The following is a 17,483-nucleotide window of genomic DNA, read 5'->3' as shown; positions in this document are numbered from 1 at the left end:
AATTTCCTGGTAGTTGAAAATACTAAGACATTTAATAAAAATTAGAGCATATTTATTGAGAAGAAATATTAGATGTTCTCAGCTGATGATTTAAAATTATGTATTGGTAATTAAAAATTATGACAAAAATAATATAAAGATAGGATATGTGACTTTTGGAGTAATTAGCCCTCCATAATTACTGCATTTTTTCTGACCTTACTGTACTCTCAATTTCCAAATTAGGGCTAGATTGGAAACCTACATATAATATTGGGCTGTAATTAAATTTGCCCCTGGCAGCTACTGCAATATGGGTATATTAAAATGTTCATTTTAAATGACGGGTCACATTTTCAAATTATTCCCTCTGCCTGTTTTCTTAACTGATGCTTATTTTCACTACAATCTAGTTAAGTAGCTGATGTGACCAATAGAGCTGGTTGGAAACTGTAATTTCTGTTCTGTGGGATATTCTAATTTTTTTTTTTTAAAGTTCTGAATTGGTACATAAAGCTCAAATATCCAGAGAAATGAAAATTCTGAAAAATTGAAATTCAGGACCAGAAAAACGTTTGTTTCAATAGTGACATTTCAATTCATTTTGTTTGACTTTTATATTATATAAATCTATATTACGTATACATAATAAATTAATAACTTAATATGATAGAAAAATAAAAAAAAAAAGTTGAAAATCTCAGAACAAAATGTTTTTACTTTTCCTCAGAGCATTTCATCAGACTAGACACGATTTTGTATTACCTGCATTTTTCAACAGAAAACTGTTCCACTCAAAAAATGTTGACCAACCCTAGTTACCAACATGAAACAGTTATTCGGGAACATGTTAAAAAATTTGCATCCTTGCCGTGGTATTTCCCTACTCTCTGGATGTTAGGGAAATACAGAAGAAACTTAACATTTTTTTACTTTGCCTCCAAAAGTATGTGTTTTCTAATGTTTTTCTCACAGTGGTCCGATGAACAGTGTGCACCTCAAGTTATGCAAACAGAATTCCAGTATTCACAGACCCATCGACAGTTGAAAGAGAACTTGTATGAAAAAATTATAGAATACTTTGACAAGGGAAAGGTAACTGTTTTAACATTCTGACTGTGTTACGTTATGCAACAGTGGCCTTTAACAATCATGTTATTATAACAAAACATCTGTTTGGCTATTGGGTAAAATCATTTTGGAAATGTGGGTCATAAATAAAAATTTCATCTAAAAGGAGATTCATTATAGACAACTCCTTTTTAATAAATTTGTCATATAAATAAATATACAAAGGAAGAAGGCTAATGTTTGTAACTGACATCCAGTCTAGTTTTTTCTTAGCTCAGGCAAAACAATGAAATAGTGCATGTTGCCCAACATAAATAAAATAATTACAGACATGCAATGAATTTTCCATTAACAAGAAACTGATACAGTTAATTCAGTTCTTATTCTTCCATCACATTATCCTCTTCCTCAAAATACACAGGATATCTCAGAAAGACAGATGTAGTTTTAGACAAGTGGTCAACACACAAGTCATATATAGGCTACTAAATACCTTTTTACGGTCTTGATCCTGCACCTTTTGATGTCCAATAGTAAAGGTCCCTTTGACTCCATGATTGAACCTGTCTTGGGGTGCTTTGGGGATTAGCTCTTGGGGCAGATGCCCCCTTCCCCGGTTTACACACCATCCCTCTCCCTCCAGGACTCATAGCGACCTCTTTGTGACTTCCAGCTAGGTCACTCAGCCTTCTCCCGTCCCAGTTACCAAAGTCTTTCAATATCTCTCTGCACTAGCAGTCTCCCCATTCACTGCCATGGCCTCAGTGGCTTGTACGGGAACCCAGGACTGCCCTCTACTCCGGGTACTAGTCCAAGGGCCTTCAGCTCAGCAGTTCTGGGCTTTCCTCTCTCACCCTCACTACTCCTTCCCTGGACTGATTCCTACACTACTGGGTCCCCATCCTTCCTCTGGGTGTACCAGCTCCAAACCCTCTTCCCAGGGAGTGACTGCCCTTACTCAGAAGCAGCAACCTGGCTTTATAGGCCCACCTGTTCCTGACCAGCCGTGCCTATTTTCAATTAGTTCCCTGCTCCCTGGCTCCTCCTCCAGGTGCATCCTGTGGAGATAATTGGCCTACCTGGCCATCTCAACCCCTGTCAATCCTGGGTGGGGTGGATACCCCATCATAGAACCCTTGAAAACGAGAATGAGCAAAGTACTGGACAACATAAAGTAGGGAATAATTTTGCAGTGTAAAACACTGAACATGGTGACCCTGTAAATCTTTTCTTATTCTATGTCTGGTTGAAGCTCAGCTGATGTATGGCAAATACCATTTCTGACCTTCAAAAGAACATCTTCAATCCCACCTGTTGAATAATGCAGTTCACCTACAATGACCAACCATTGCTCCTTTACTTTTTCTTGTTCCACTGTTTGTCCTGAGCTGGTACCAACTTGTTTCCCCAATGTTAGCCTTTCGGACAGGAAACTTCTAGTGCTTCTGCACTATCTCACTACTGTACTGTGGCACAGACAGTGCAGTGCTATTTAACTGTTATCTAGCAGTCTGTCTATATGCATTTGAAATAGTGACAGTGTAGCAATACCTCTCCATGCACCATAACCCTAGATACACAATAGCTTTAATTCTCCACTTCAGCCAAGCTCTGCTTGGACAGATTGCTGCAGGCAGTTGGTAGCACCTCTCTGATTCAGGGCTGCCCAATCCAAGTGTAGGTTACAGATGTGCAGGACTGGCCCCAATTCATGAGACTGGCAGTGACGTTACATCAGTGGAGGATCAGATATAGCAGAGCTCTCCCTGCCATCCCATCCCCAGCATGTTCCCTCCTTTCCCTTATCTGGGCTGGGGTGAGGGGTGTATGGTGCAGAAGGCAGCGAAGCCAATGTTCTGCTAGCGAGCAGTCTTTCTGCAGAGGGGGAGATGTCCACCTGCTGTCTCCCAGCTGCTTTAAAATCACTGTGTGAGGCTTACAGCAAAATGCCCTTAGCAGACTGGAAAATCTGGCTCACTATGTCCATTGCAGCATGTCTTCCTTCCAGTGTTTCTTCTTGAGACAGAAATTATGTTGTGAGGAATGAAATAAGCTGTTGTCTCGTGGGCAGGCAGTGGTTTGGTCTCAAGATCATTTAGCTGAAAAGGATATTTCACCTGATCAAGGACTACTTATGGGAGCATAGATTACAGGATTGGGCCCCTAGAAAGCACAATATAATGTGCATGGAGTTTGTGTCTGAGCCCTTGGAGATGCTGTACCTATGTTTGGAGGATACTGAAAGGTCAGATGATTTTTGGTGGTGTTCTTGTAACTGTAACGGAAACTCACTTGTTCCTATCTATAATGAACCATAAAATATTTTTACTCTGCACATTAAGCTGCTTTCCTGGAATTATGGGTGCCTTGAGTCTTCCATTCCATATGTGCAGTTAATAGATAACTGCAGCTTAGAGATAGCCTAATCAATAAGGATACATAGTTAAACAATGGTTCCTTAAAACCGTATTTGTTGGTATTCGATTGTACCTGTGTAATTTTACTTTAGAATATGTGGTTACTTTGCAGATGTGGGAAGAATCAATATCCTTATGCAAAGAGCTAGCAGAGCAGTATGAAATGGAAGTTTTTGACTATGAACTTCTAAGCCAGAACCTGGTAAGAACATACATGGCTCTCTAAAATATTTCAGGAACATAAATAAATATTTTTGAACTCTCAAAGGGTAGATAGATAGACAAGTTTTTGAAGAGTCCATAGGAATTTGTGATCCATATTCATTTTTAGATCATTTCACATTCTTTACTTTGTCAGCGATCATGCCTTGAAGTTTGACAAATTAAATAATAAAGTTCCTGTGCTAAAGAGCCTTATAAAAGTGGTTAATTATTATATATGTATGTATGCATATTTAATCATTTGATACTATTCTAGAGATAAGATTACATGAGACAAAGCAAATCCCAGGAGTGGTTACCTTGCATTAATTGACTTGCAGGGTTTAAAAATTACCTAAAGGACATAAAATAGCCTTGTGCCCCTTTTTTGGTTCTTCTTTATGGTGTAGAAAGAAAGGTTTAAAATATCCCCCCCCCGCCCCCATATGCTTTTGACATTAGAATTTCAGATCCTGTCAAGCCTGGAAGAGTCTGTGGTGACTGGAGAACTAGTGAAGTGGTGCCATCACAAGAGCCAATAGAATGAAAGCTGAGAAAATGAAAGTGGAGGGGATTTTTAGGCCGGCTGTTTAAACACTGTGTGTTTTGTTTTTACTCACACATATTTATCCTCAATAACGAATCCAAATTTTGAATAAAGAAGCCTTTTTTGAAGATTCAACACCTTTGCCATTTCAGTGAAGGTGTTAGAGCTCAAAATGAACACATACCCGAACCTTCCAGGGGAGTCAAAACTTGATATTCCTGAAATGTTTAAGATGAAAAACAAATCTGGAGGAATCCTGACCACTCCTCACACATGCACTTTTTCCAGACTTCCTCTGTATGTCATAAATCAAAAGATTATAATCCTTATTTTAAAAAAAATCTCTTGCAGACCACATTTACATAGCCCAGACTAAATGCAATGTTATACTTGAGAACACAATCAATAAAATGAAGCACTGTTCTCAACTCAGTATAGCATACGTATGTCTGCCCCTTCTTCACCACTGCTACCATTATTCTGAACAGCTGGCCCAGTCCTCACCAAGCTACATTAAGGACATGAAACATTTTCAAGCTCATTATCTCACTAACCTTATCAATGAAGTTACTAGGTACTATGGATCCTACCTAGTATAATTCTGAGGTGTTTGACAGTTTCTTTCCAAACTTGTTAATTAGGGATTACCTGATTTTGCATACATTTTAAATTGTTTGACCCCATTTAATTTTGCTGTGTATTATGCCTACATAAACAATTTATAAAACAATGTGGCACAAGAAAACTGTGTAAAGAGTGACTGAATGCTGTATTTTTTAAAAGTTATCCCGGTAATAATTTAAATATAGAAACCATTTTCCTTGAAGTATTATGATTCTGAAACAACAAGACTGAGATACCATTTTTGATTTCAGATTCAACAAGCTAAATTTTATGAAAACATCATGAAAATTCTGAGGCCTAAACCAGATTACTTTGCCGTCGGATATTATGGCCAAGGATTTCCCACATTTCTCAGGGTAAGTCTCTACTTTGTATATTTCTCCTTCAACTATATTTTTCTATACTCATAAAAACACCACTGCACGGTACTAGTAAAAATGTACTTAGTCTCTGGGGAAAACTGATCTTCATTTAATCCTGCATTGGCACCAGATTTCACAATTATCTGAAGTATTACTTGTTATAATAGCACATTAAAGCCTTCCCGGATGGAAATGCGTCTAAGTTGATTGTGTCGTTATTCTGATTTCCCTTGTAGACTAGAATACCTTCATAGTAGTAGTGATGGAGTAAAAAGGCAGCATGCTGAATCCTTACAAGATATTATAAGTAAGCAAAGGCTTCCCAAATGTTACATATTTCACAGACTAATGAAGGTACAGGGTACCAGGAAGCAATGAAATGACGTTTGAAGTTCATATCAAACCTTAAAATCTAGTTCATTTTCACACACATTTGTAATTTTTGGTAGCTCTCATTATGAGCGAACAAAAGATGACATCTGAACTGCTCCTTAGCTACACCTGAAGGATGTGTGTCCACACTTCTGGGGGCTTGTCAGAGAGACGAGATAGTGCATGGAAAGCTTAGGTTAAGTCTACAGTGCTCTAGGTTGCTGCACCTAACTGGTCGTGTGAACCCTGCAATTGCACACTAAGAGTATATCTACACTGCAGCTGGAAACAAGCCTCCCAGCCCATGTAGGCAGACTGGTGCTAGCTCCACTCAGGCTAGTGCGCTAATAGCAGCATGGATGTTGTGGCTCCAGCAGAGACTTGGGCTAGGGTGAAATACACCCTCATGTTTGAGTAGCAATGCAATGCCTCCCTTCACCAGTTCAGCCTTACAGTCTGATTTTACGTGGAGGACATTCAGTAGAACGCCTGCAGAGGAGAGAATTTCACCTTATTTTTAGGTTTTAGGTGTTAGGTATTTAGGTTAAAGTATTTGACTACTCACCTTAATTTAATTTAATAATAATGAATTTTCCCCCTGCTTCAAAAATTAACACTGAATGGGTGTGTTTCACATATTTATAAGGGCAACTGCTTCTTCCCTTCCCGATCTCGTCACACCACGTACGCTGAACGACAGACAAGAACTCCTTGGGATTGACTGTGCTGTAAATGAAAAGTTTATAATACTGGGGGAGAGGGATGGGGAGAAGAGAATTTATACATATATTATAAAGCATGTCTCTTTCATAAAGGGGAAAGAAGAAAAGGAATTTTAATATTTCACCCACCTCCCATTGCCTGTTTAATTACTACTGTAAAGGCACATTCTGAATTCAGCCTTTTTTTCCTCTTTCTGTCTCACAGCATGAAGTATTTTCTTTGGGGAATCAGTGACACTTTCCTGGAGCTAGTGGAAGTGGGTTATAATCAATTATTATATTTCTGAAACAATTAGAGGCCACTATCAGGTTCAGAGACCCCACAGTGCTAGGCCCTGTACAAACACACACACAGGCCCTGCCCCAAAGACTTTCCAGTCTAAGAAATCTAGTATTTGTCTCTTGCAGAACAAAGTGTTCATCTACCGTGGGAAGGAGTATGAGCGGAGAGAAGATTTCCAAGCACAGTTGATGAGCCAGTTCCCAAATGCAGAGAAGATGAACACCACCTCAGCCCCTGGAGAGGATATGAAAAACTCTCCTGGTCAATGTATCCTTAAAGATAGGAATTTACAGAATAAGGAAAAACTTGTTTTGTCAAGGGAGTCTGATAGCAACACTGTTGAAGTTCATGGTTCCTGTGAATCATGGTATACAGCGATGGCAATCACTGTTACTGAGGTTGGCTCTAGGGGACTTGATCATTCAAAGTTCTGAGTGTCTCGTGAGGTGCTGAGCATCCTCAAATCCTCTTAACAATGAAAAAACAGAATTGAGCTGCTTTGCTTGCCTATAGATGTACTTGGTTCAGAGAAAAAGGGATTTTGCCAGTATTAGTAAGCAGATGTGGCTTCAAGACATACAAGGCTGGATGGAGAAAAGTTGTTCTCCCTTGCCACAGAGGGCAGGACAAAAGGCAATAGGTTCAAACTGCAGCATAGCAGATTTAGATTGAATCTCAGGAAAACCTTCCTAACTGCAAGACCGGTAGGACCATGGTACAGACTGCCTCGGGAGGTTGTGGAAGCTCCTTCACTGAAGGGTTATGAAAGGAGGCTGATAGCTATCTATGTTGGGTGTTTTAGACACAACAAATCCTGCATCTTGGCAGCAGTTAGACTAGATGACTCTTGCAGTCCCTTCTAACCTTATGATTCTAAGGTGGAGTTATGTTAAGTAGGAAGGTGCCTACAGACAAGGGGCTCCTGTACAGTAGTATGGTGTAAATCTGTCGATTGAGGCAGTGCAGCACTGTGAACTAAATCACTATAAAATGATGTTATGGAAAGGCATGTATTCAGCATGTGTGTGCAGTACCATGTACAGTAACTTCTCACTTCAAGTTGTAGTTATGTTCCTGAAAAATGTGACTTTAAGTGAAACAATGTTAAGCGAATCCAATTTCCCCATAAGAATGAATGTAAATGGGGGGGTTAGGTTCCAGGGCATTTTTTTTTTGCCATACAGTACAGTTCTATAGTTGGGAGGTGCCCCCACCTTACCCCACACAGGCACAGCCCACTGGCACTGGAGACAATGAGGCAGGCAAGGTGGTGTAGGCTAGGAGGTGCTGTAGGCTAGGAGAAGCACATTGTGCAACAGCAGCGGCAGCTTCCCCTACTCTGCAAGCACCAGGGGCGGGGTGCTCAACCCTCGGCCCGCCCAGGCCACCCCTTTCCCCAAACCCCCCCCTTGACCCGCCTCTTCTCCTCCCCCCCCTTTAGTCTGCACACCGCGTCCTCGCACCTCCGCCCTCCCTCCCGCCCGCGGCAATCAGCTGGCTTGCGACGTTCAGAGGGCAGGAGGGAGAGGGAGCCTGCGCGCCAAGTCCTCGCTCCTCTCCCTTCCCTCCTGAACGCCGCAAGCCAGTTGATTGCCGTGGGCAGGAGGCGGGGGGAGGAGGGGAAAGGCGCTGATCTGCGGGGTCTGCCAGCAGGCTGGAGGCACTGTAGGGGGGAGGCGTGTAGGGGAGCTGATAGGGGGGCTGCCAGCTGTGGACAAAGCAGGCAGCCAAACGTTATAGCGAAGTATTGCACAACTTTAAATGGAGCATGTTCTGTAATTGAGCAGGGATGTAAGATCGAGAGGACGTTAAGTGGAGAGTTACTATACACAACTCCCATTAATGCGAACAGCAATTGTATGTCTAATTCCCTTCACATCATGCTGAAAACAGATTGTGTAAACTTTTTGTGGGTTGGACTGTCTCTTACTCTGTGTCTCTACAGCACCTAACACAATGGGCCTCTTGTGCTGTTGTGGAACTTCACACTGCAATCAGGGCCGGCTCCAGGCACCAGCCGAGCAAGTCTCATGCTTGGGGCGGCAGACTCTTAGGGGCGGCATTCCGTCCAATCTTGGGGTGGCATGGCCGCCTTTTTTTTTTTTTTTTTGGTTCGCTGCTCCAGCCGCCCTGCACCCTTGTGTTTTTTTGTTTGTTTGTTTGTTTGTTTTTCTTTTGTTGCATCGACGACTTTCAGTGCGCCACTGTAAGGGGCGGCGGCGCGGAGGAGGGGAGCGCCCTGCTGGGAGCGGGCTGCACGCTCCATCTGCCCCAGCCGGTGCCAGGTCTGCAGCAAGCCCGGCAGCCCGTGTCCTTCCCTCCACGCCAACCGACAACTTTCAATTCACCTGCAGGCGGGAGCGGTGCAGAGCCCTCCCGGCAGGTGGCGTGGTGGGAGAGGCCGTGTGGCGAGCGCCCCGGCTGAAGGAAGCCCTGGCTGCCCCCCTTTTCTCTCTCCCCCCGCTTCCCTCCCCCTGCTAGCCAGGGCGCGCACTCCGCTGCCCGGGGCATGTCTGCAGTGCAGGGAGTCCTGTTAGCCAGAGTGCAGCCACTGCCCGCCCAGAGGCTTGCCAGCGCAGCCGGGGGAGGCAGCCACGAGCCGCCAAGTAAGTGGCACCGAAAGTTTGCATCCTGTTTGTTTGTTTGTTTGTTTGTTTGTTTTTGCTTGGGGCGGCAAAAAAGCCAGAGCCGGCAATGGTAAAACTCCCATTGGTTTCAATAGGAACAGAGTTATGCCAACATTGATGGTTCTTAAAAATCCTACCCTAGAACTTCAAAAGTTTTGGTCTGATTTTAGGAAAACAAAAATCTGCAAATGTTTGCAGGTACATATGACCTATTGGGTTTTTTTGTTTAAACTGGCTAACTTGCCTAAGTACACTGGTCTGAACTGGAAAAGCAAAAGGAAGAACAGTGAGGGATTAACTAGAGATGGGGTTCCCAAACTTGGTTCGCGGCTTGTTCAGGGTAAGCCCCTTCCTGCAGCTCCCATTGGCTGGGAATGGCGAACCGTTGCCACTGGGAGCTGCAAGCGGCCATACCTGCGGACGCTCAGGTAAACAAAGCGTCTCGCGGCCCGCCAGGGGCTTACCCTGAACAAGCCGCGAACCAAGTTTGGGAACCCCTGAACTAGAGGATGCAAATGGAAGAAAAATATATTATGTTCTGAACTGGTAATAGATAGAAACTGCACTGAACTTGAAAAGAGGGTGAGATTAGCAGTCATAACCTGTGTGGAACAGACAAAATAAGATGGGCATGATGTTCCACTGACAATTATTAGTTCAGTCAAAATCTGTAACCTGCATTGCTAAAATATTCCTACATTCCTCACAGGACTGAGCACCAGCAAACATTGTTATTTTTTTCTGGATGTGCAACAGATGCACGGTATGACCTTGAGCAAGTTGCTTCTCCTCTTTGTCCCTCAGTTGTAAAAAAGGAGAGTAAGGATTTTTTACCGCACAGGAGAACTGTGAGGATGAATTCCTATTGTTTGGCAAGCACTTTGACAGGCTCAGTTGGAGGGCTGCCAGCGCAAAGTGTTGTTATTAAATACAATTCATGCATGTAGTCTGTCTGTAACATCCAATGTTATGAACTGCTAAATTTAGTTAATTCATGTGCTTTCACACCATATTATCAGTATTATTTACATCTTTCCAATATTTCTTGGTTCTTTTCATTTCCAGGATATTTCTGAATTATAAGAAAAGGCAATATTTTGTTGAAACATCATAAATATAAATGTTTCACTATTCAGTTAGTTATTTTGTACTATGGTTTTTAATGGCCCGACTCACTTACTGAACATGCACCTAAAGTCTTGTAACCATTATGCATATCTTTTAAGAATACTTCATAACAGGTTGTCGAGATATCATCTGTTCCTTTCTCAGTCCCCAACACTCATGGGGGGGTGGAGGGGAAGCACTTAAAGAGAAGCTCTGATTGTACTTAATTTATCCTCCACCCGCTCTTCAAAAAACATACTTTAGCGTACAGATGTGATAGCTTTTGACATCCACCCCGCCTGTTGCTACCTGCTGGGCATCATTTCAGAAGTCTATTGTAAGAACCAAACACTCTTCATTTTTATTTGAACAGTATATTGTAATTGTCCTCAAAAGCTACACACAACAATGGTCGGGGCTACATCGGCTGGCTTCCTAGAACTGCTTGTAAATAAATCATGCACATGCTTTTCTAACACTTGAAATCTAAGTTTAAATCTACTTAGTCACTGACACATGTCTTGTCTCACCAGCTTGGGTATTTTCTCTCCTTCTCAAAAATCCTTTGCTTGTGTTAGAAACACCCTGGTGGCACAGTGACATAATTCTGAACAATACTCCCCCTTCATCCCCAAAATGCACCTGTACTACTGCACTTGTCTACATAATTAGTTAGTGCTCACCAGCATGTTGTGCACTAACTAGCCAAGCGGATTCTGGTGTGTACTAAAAGTTTCCTAGTGTGTGCTGATGTTGTCCTGTGGTACTATGTTAACACACGCTAGGAAACTTGTGCTGCACACCAGCAGGGTCCACACAGGCCAGTTAATGCACAACATGCTGGTGTGCGCTAGAATTTCTACCCCAGTTGGTGCTGCACTAACACATCTTGTAGACAAGCCTTAATGTTTGAAACGCCTTTGTTGGACTTGGGGTTTTTTTCTGTTTCTTTTTTGTTTTGATGAAAAGCAAAACTAATGAGCAAACATGAGCACATTGGAAAACTCTGGAGGAGGCGGTTCACCAGAGTTCAGCTCTCCAGAGCTGACAGGGCGCTGCGGCACCAGCAATATATGATGGAATTCAGCTTCAGAGAGTGATCATTTCATAAAAGTGACGAGCACCTATTTACATGACACCTCAGTTTCCAGTTTCACATATATAGGCTGTTTCTCTTCTAAGGCTTGTGTGCCCACCCTCTCCTCTCCCCATTCCCCCCAGTTCTGGGGCACTCTGCCTATTTTAGTCTTCTTTCAAGTTCACACACAGTTTACCTTTACCAACTTGGCATTGTAACAACAGTGGTGAGCAATGGCATTGGCTACCTTTAAAGTGGCATTCCTGTCTTTTACAGGCTTTTCATTCAAGACCTTCATTAAAGGCCACATGCATGACCTCCTTGAACACTTGTGATTGAAACTGCCCTTGTACACCACCTGCCCTTTATAGATCCCACTGTCATTCCTTATGTCACCAGGCAGTGGAGCCATGGCTGTGGGGGTTCCTAGCCTTTGGAATGTGCTAAATCATCAAATCCATCTCAAATCAGCATTCTCCACTTTATTTTGAAAAGGACTTAAAGATATTTTGTTGTTTGGAATGTTCCTGGTAGATCGCTCACTTCTTGTCTCCTTTTCCTCATGTTCTAATCTGGACCATTAGAGAGCCACTGGTTTGGATCCGGATTCAAATGTCCCCAGAATTCACTGTGAGGAAGCAAAGGGTAACCAAAGGATCAGATATTATGGTTTAAACCCAGGATTATTTTTATCTCCTTTTTAAATCTGTGAATTTATTATTTGTAGGCTTCCCTATGGCAGTCATCGTTGTAGTATCTGAGCACCTCACATGCATTCTTGATCTTAACACTCTAGTGAGGTAGGGAAGTAATATTACCTCAATTTTACAAATGGGGAACTGAAGCACAGAGAGACAGACACTCTTGCCCAAGATAACACTGGAACCCAGATCTCATGAGTCCCAGTCCAGTGTCTTAATCACTATATTTCCTCTCTAAGGGTCAGAGTCTGACATCCTTGCTCAGAATAAAGAGCAACCTACACCTAGGTAATGTGAATGGGACTAGTCACAGAGCAAGGCACTACTACACATAAGGAAAGATGGCAGAATCTGACCGTAAGTGCTTGAGTGAAATGTGTAAGAATATGATTTATGCCCACGCAATATTCTATTGAAACTAAGCACCCACCTATAAAATGGAAATCTAAGACACAAGTGATACTGTGGCAGGGTGGACTAGGTCTGGAGGCCTCGTGGCCCTGCATCACCCTGCCTTAGAACAGAGCAGTGAGAAGTCCTCCAGGCAGCCTAGAGGGGGCTGCTGGAGCGACCAATAAGAGGCCAGAAGGGCCAGATAAAAGGGAAGTAGCAGAGCAGAGCCTTCAGTTGCTGTGTGGACCTTGATCAGCAGGGCCGGCTTTAGCAAGTGCGGGGCCCGATTTGTACTCACTCGGCGGCGCTCTGGGTCTTCGGCAGCACTTCGGCAGCGAGTCCTTCACTAGCTCCGGGTCTTTGGCGGCACTCAAGGACCCGCCGCCGAAATGCCGCCAAAGACCCGGAGCAAGTGAAGGGCCCGCCGCCGAAATACCGCTGAAGACCCCCCCGGAGCGCCGCCGGGTGAGTAAAAATTAAAAAGGCGCCAGCGCGGGGCCCTCTTAAGCGTGGGGCCCGATTCCAGGGAATCGGGCGAATCGGCCTAAAGCCGGCCCTGTTGATCAGAGAGGACCAGGTGCCTGGCTGGCTAGGAGAACAGCAGGACTGCAGATAGCTCACTGCAGAGAGCTCACCTGACACAACTGGGCCCACCAGAGGCTGCCAAAGACCAGGTGCCTGGCTGGATGGATAGAGTAGCAGCAGGACCATGAAAAGGTCAGTGAAGACAGGCTGAGCCCAGGGGATTGATCGCAAGACCTGGCCAGACCAGGTGAGGGGCACTGAGATGGGTCCTGCTCGTCTAGTTGCAGACTGAGCCCAGGGAGGGTTGCTGAAAAAGACACCAGCTGAGGGTACCGAAATGGGCTCCGGCTGGGTAGATGAAGAAGGCAGTACCTCGGGGAAGAAACCTAAGAACTATGGCGCCATACCAGGGCCATGATAAGAACTCAGGACTGTATACCCCGGAAGGGGGGACAGCATGTACGGCTTGGCCAGAGGGCTGAGCTGCCAAATCCTAGCCAAGAGAACCAGTGGCTGGGGTGGGGTGCTTGCAAGAGGCAGGCACCACCCTGATGTAAGACCAAAAAAGAAAAGCAGGCTCACACCTAACCGAGAGAAAGGGGGCCATCCTCGAGAGGTGGGGGCCACCCCCCGGTGAAAGAACTGTGTTTGCGGGCACTATCGGCCAGAGAATAGGGGCCATGCACAAGAGGCAGGTGCCGACCCCGTTACAGACACACAGTAATTTGGACAAAGATCTAAAACTTTAAACATCATGACATTTTGCCAATTGATGCCACGCGCTATGCCTATGTCCAAGTTAAGTAATGAAAATATTTGTATCAAATAGTCTTTGTTTTGTAATACAATAAACTGTTCAGTGTGATAAATTAACTCACAGGCACTCTAACCTAACAGTAAACCTACTCAGATAACTGATACCGTATTGTATATATCTCAAAATTAGTCTGTTTTTTCAGTGTTAACGCCAAATATTTCCTCTCTAGAATAAAAATCTTAGGAAGATTGCTCTTGGACAATATGTTCTTTGTTTTCCAGGCTACATAATATCTTTCATATGTCCTTAACCTGTGTGATTTTAGACATTCAGTGCTTTACTGTGCAACCAGTTTTGGAGGAGCATACCAGATTCAAAAATAAGCCAGTACCCGATCAAATCATAAAGTAAGTTTATTTTTGTTGGATAAATGTTACCATAAAAGGTGTGAGAATCTGGGTTAATAGTCTAAGGAGAACTAATTAGTTATTAATACAGCCAATTTATTGGTGAGCCAAGGTGCATTCACTTATCTCAGTTACTAAATTTATTTTTCCTGACATTTCAGAGAATCTCATCAGCCATGTAAACACTACCATCTGCTTACAGAAAAAAGCCCAACTTACTCTGGCTATGCAGCCAAATTCTGTTCTAATATATACGCACTGCAGCTTCATTGATTTCAGTGGGACTGAACGGTTGTGTGCCAGGGTAGTGTTTTGCCACAGTCTGCTTTTCTTCTCCCTAAAACACAGTTCGCAGCCTCTTATCCCCATTCCCTGGGGAAATTGCAGGGGATGGAGGATGTGTTGTTGTTTTTCTAGAACAGAACATGAATTTGTATACTTCTCTGACCTCCAAATCAATGCCCCTGTTTTTGCTAATACACTTCCTCACAGCCTACAGGGTGAGGTGCAATGGGAATTGGAAGCAAGCAAATGTTAGTTCCTTCAAATTCCCTCCTGATACTGCTTATTTAAAGCATTGGCTAAGAGCAGCACTAGGGAACTAGGGATAGGTTTAGATTAAAAGAAGATCTACCTGGCTCGTAGCAATAACCAACAAACACACACAGGTGAGCACTGGGGGCAGCAGAACCAATATTAGTAGAGGAGCAGAGGCAGGTCCAGTTTAAAAACTATTTTATATGCCATTGTAGCCTCAGGGGCAATGCTCCTCTCCCTCTCTTCCCAGTGATGTCACCTCTGGTGGTTTCAGCAACACCAAGACAGCATCTCTACAACTGCTGCCTTTCTGTTCTTCCACCATGCCTAATTCAGAGAGCCCTGGAGCTCCAGGAACAGTGACACCACTCATCCTGCTTGCCCTTCTTGCCTGAGACAGCTACTGTCACCTCTGAACATTAAAACTCACTAGTGTTTGCATGGCACTCTCTTATTTTCTATAATTTTCCCAACATGTCTACTCATAATTATTTTTGGGTCCTTCCTGACACCTTCCTTCCCTGCTTATCCTCTCCTGAGCAATACTCTCATCTGGCTCTTCCCTCAGAAGCCTGGTCCCTGAGTTCATAGACTGGGGAGGGAGAATCCTGCTGCCACCTGGTGCCCAAGGGTGTGTGGCTCTTCCTCCTAAGTCCAAGTCTGGATTGGATTCACGGGTCTCACCTCCCTCTGTACCCAGTTGCCGGGGGCTCACAATGCTCCTGGGAAGTCTTTTGTTCCCGGGGACTGGCTCCATCCCCCGAAAACTCTTCCTTCCCAGAAACATATCTGGGTCCTGATGTCCCACATGTTAATAATCATCTAGCTGATCCAGTTTCAGATCTCTTATTGCTACTAGTAGTCCTAGGAAAAAGTGGTCAAAACTGAATTCCCTTTTCAGTGTGCCCTTACTATTGAAGTAAGGCAGATAATGGTAAAGCTTAGCTTATCGTAGAGGTGAATTGCTGGTGTTCCTTGTATTGGTTTAGAAGGCTTTGATTCAACAGGAAGAAAAATGTATATCTTTAATGGGGTAGAAATATGCTAGCTTGGTTCAAATCTGCTCTCAGGAGCAACTTTCACCCAACCTATTCAGCTGTCATATATGGCAAGGATATTAGCACTATACATGCCCTCCTTGGAACTGATCAGTGATAGGTAACATCTTTCTTTTCAGGAATACACAGATAACAGCCAATTATCCTTATCTTTTTAGTCTAATCCTGTTCAGGCAGCTTAGCAGAAATATAAGACTCAGTGATATCTTCTTAGTTGAATAAAAGGGTCTTGATTCTTAGCTAAGAGAATTTTCTGAAAGCAATGTGAGGCAGCTGCATTTTGCTCGAGAAGGATGATGTCACGCAGTTCCACATTTGAAGGAATGTGGGGGTTACCTTTAACAATATTGGCATTAAGTCTCTTCAGAAAGAAGGCTGAAAGTTCAACAGCTTTTTATTATCTTATTAAATACAGTTAGAATCCATTGCCTGGCTCTTTCTGATTTATAAACTGTTCCACGGGCTTTTGTTACATTCAGAATGGATTACTGCAATTCTTTGTCTGCAGGTTTGTCAGTAGCATCTTTACAGATATTGCAACTAGTCCAGAATGCAAAAGCATGAATGAGCCACCTAAACTAAAAGGATGGGAACAAGCACATTTCTCTTATTTTGAGATGAAATGTAATTTGTTGCTCCCAGTTTCAACCTGAATTTTTTTTATAAATGGTGACTGACAAGCACCTCAGTGAATCTGTCCCTCTTTCACTGGACTTTAAAGTCACTGCAGTGCCAGCCATAGTTTGAACCTGGTGACTGTAAGACACTTGAAATCCTCTACATAAAGGAAAATCTTTTGCCTTATGTAAGATTTTGAAATCATGTCTCAGCTGCAGAACTCAGCCAGACTGCACTAAATTTCTTCCACCAATAATAGGAAGGATTTATTTTTGAGAAGAGTACTTGTTTGTAACTATAATTCTTATTCGTAAGAGGTGATTTTAATGTATTCGTTCTAGTAAAGTGGTTGAAAATTTCTGTCCTAAAAGGGGTTATATAAAATTATTTGAATTGATATGCCTCTTTAAACAGTGTGATTTATCAAAGAGGTGATTTCAATGGTTGTCACCTAGTTCAGGAATCATACACTCCCAATAATGAGCAAAATGAGAGTGCTCTTTGGCCAGACTCGGCTCTTTGTTTTCTAAGCCTACTCTGCCAAAATACCAGATCATTTTTGAAGTTCTTTCTGGAAATATTTATGTAAGTTGCACTTAGACCTATAACATTGTTTTTGTCCTGCAAAGTCAATCTCTGCTTGGCTTTGCTTTAAATTGAATTCCTATAAATAAATAAAGTCTCCTGGGCAGTACAATATTTAAAGGGCCAGGACTGTATGTTCTGTGTTCTTTTCAAGTTACCGCTCAATCCTCTATAATAGTATGGTAAAGTGGTTGGGGCGGGGGGCGGTGTATGTTCCTCTTGCAGTGCAACAGTAGTTGAAGATTATTTTTTAGCTAAGGAGAGCATAGTATGAAGATGCACTGGGGGGAGGTATAGCTCAGTGGTTTGACCATTGGCCTACTAAACCCAGGGTTGTGAGTTCAATCCTTGAGGGGGGCATTTAGGGATCTGGGGCAAATTTCAGTCTGGGGATTAGTCCTGCTTTGAGCAGGGGGTTTGGACTAGATGACCTCCTGAGGTCCCTTCCAACCCTGATATTCTATGCTACTGGTGTATTCAACCTTGCTATTCCATTTCTATTAGATTTTATT

The 17,483-nt window shown here is 43.1% G+C and overlaps 1 protein-coding gene across 1 annotated transcript in view; it reads left to right on the top strand.

Annotated features, from left to right (window-relative positions):
* The window catches only part of DOCK2 (dedicator of cytokinesis 2), a 500,992-nt gene that overhangs the window by 451,048 nt on the left and 32,461 nt on the right, over positions 1-17,483 (top strand). The window contains exons 38-42 of the mRNA XM_065410088.1: positions 955-1,074; positions 3,580-3,669; positions 5,091-5,195; positions 6,704-6,845; positions 14,092-14,173. Coding sequence (XP_065266160.1) covers positions 955-1,074; positions 3,580-3,669; positions 5,091-5,195; positions 6,704-6,845; positions 14,092-14,173 — 539 coding nt within the window. The remainder of the gene's footprint in view (positions 1-954; positions 1,075-3,579; positions 3,670-5,090; positions 5,196-6,703; positions 6,846-14,091; positions 14,174-17,483) is intronic.

The sequence above is a fragment of the Emys orbicularis genome, chromosome 8 (assembly GCF_028017835.1).
Source record: "Emys orbicularis isolate rEmyOrb1 chromosome 8, rEmyOrb1.hap1, whole genome shotgun sequence".
In the NCBI taxonomy this organism is placed as follows: domain Eukaryota; kingdom Metazoa; phylum Chordata; order Testudines; family Emydidae; genus Emys; species Emys orbicularis.
The sequence above is the reverse complement of the archived record's forward strand: the minus strand, read 5'-3'. Positions and strand labels throughout refer to the sequence as shown.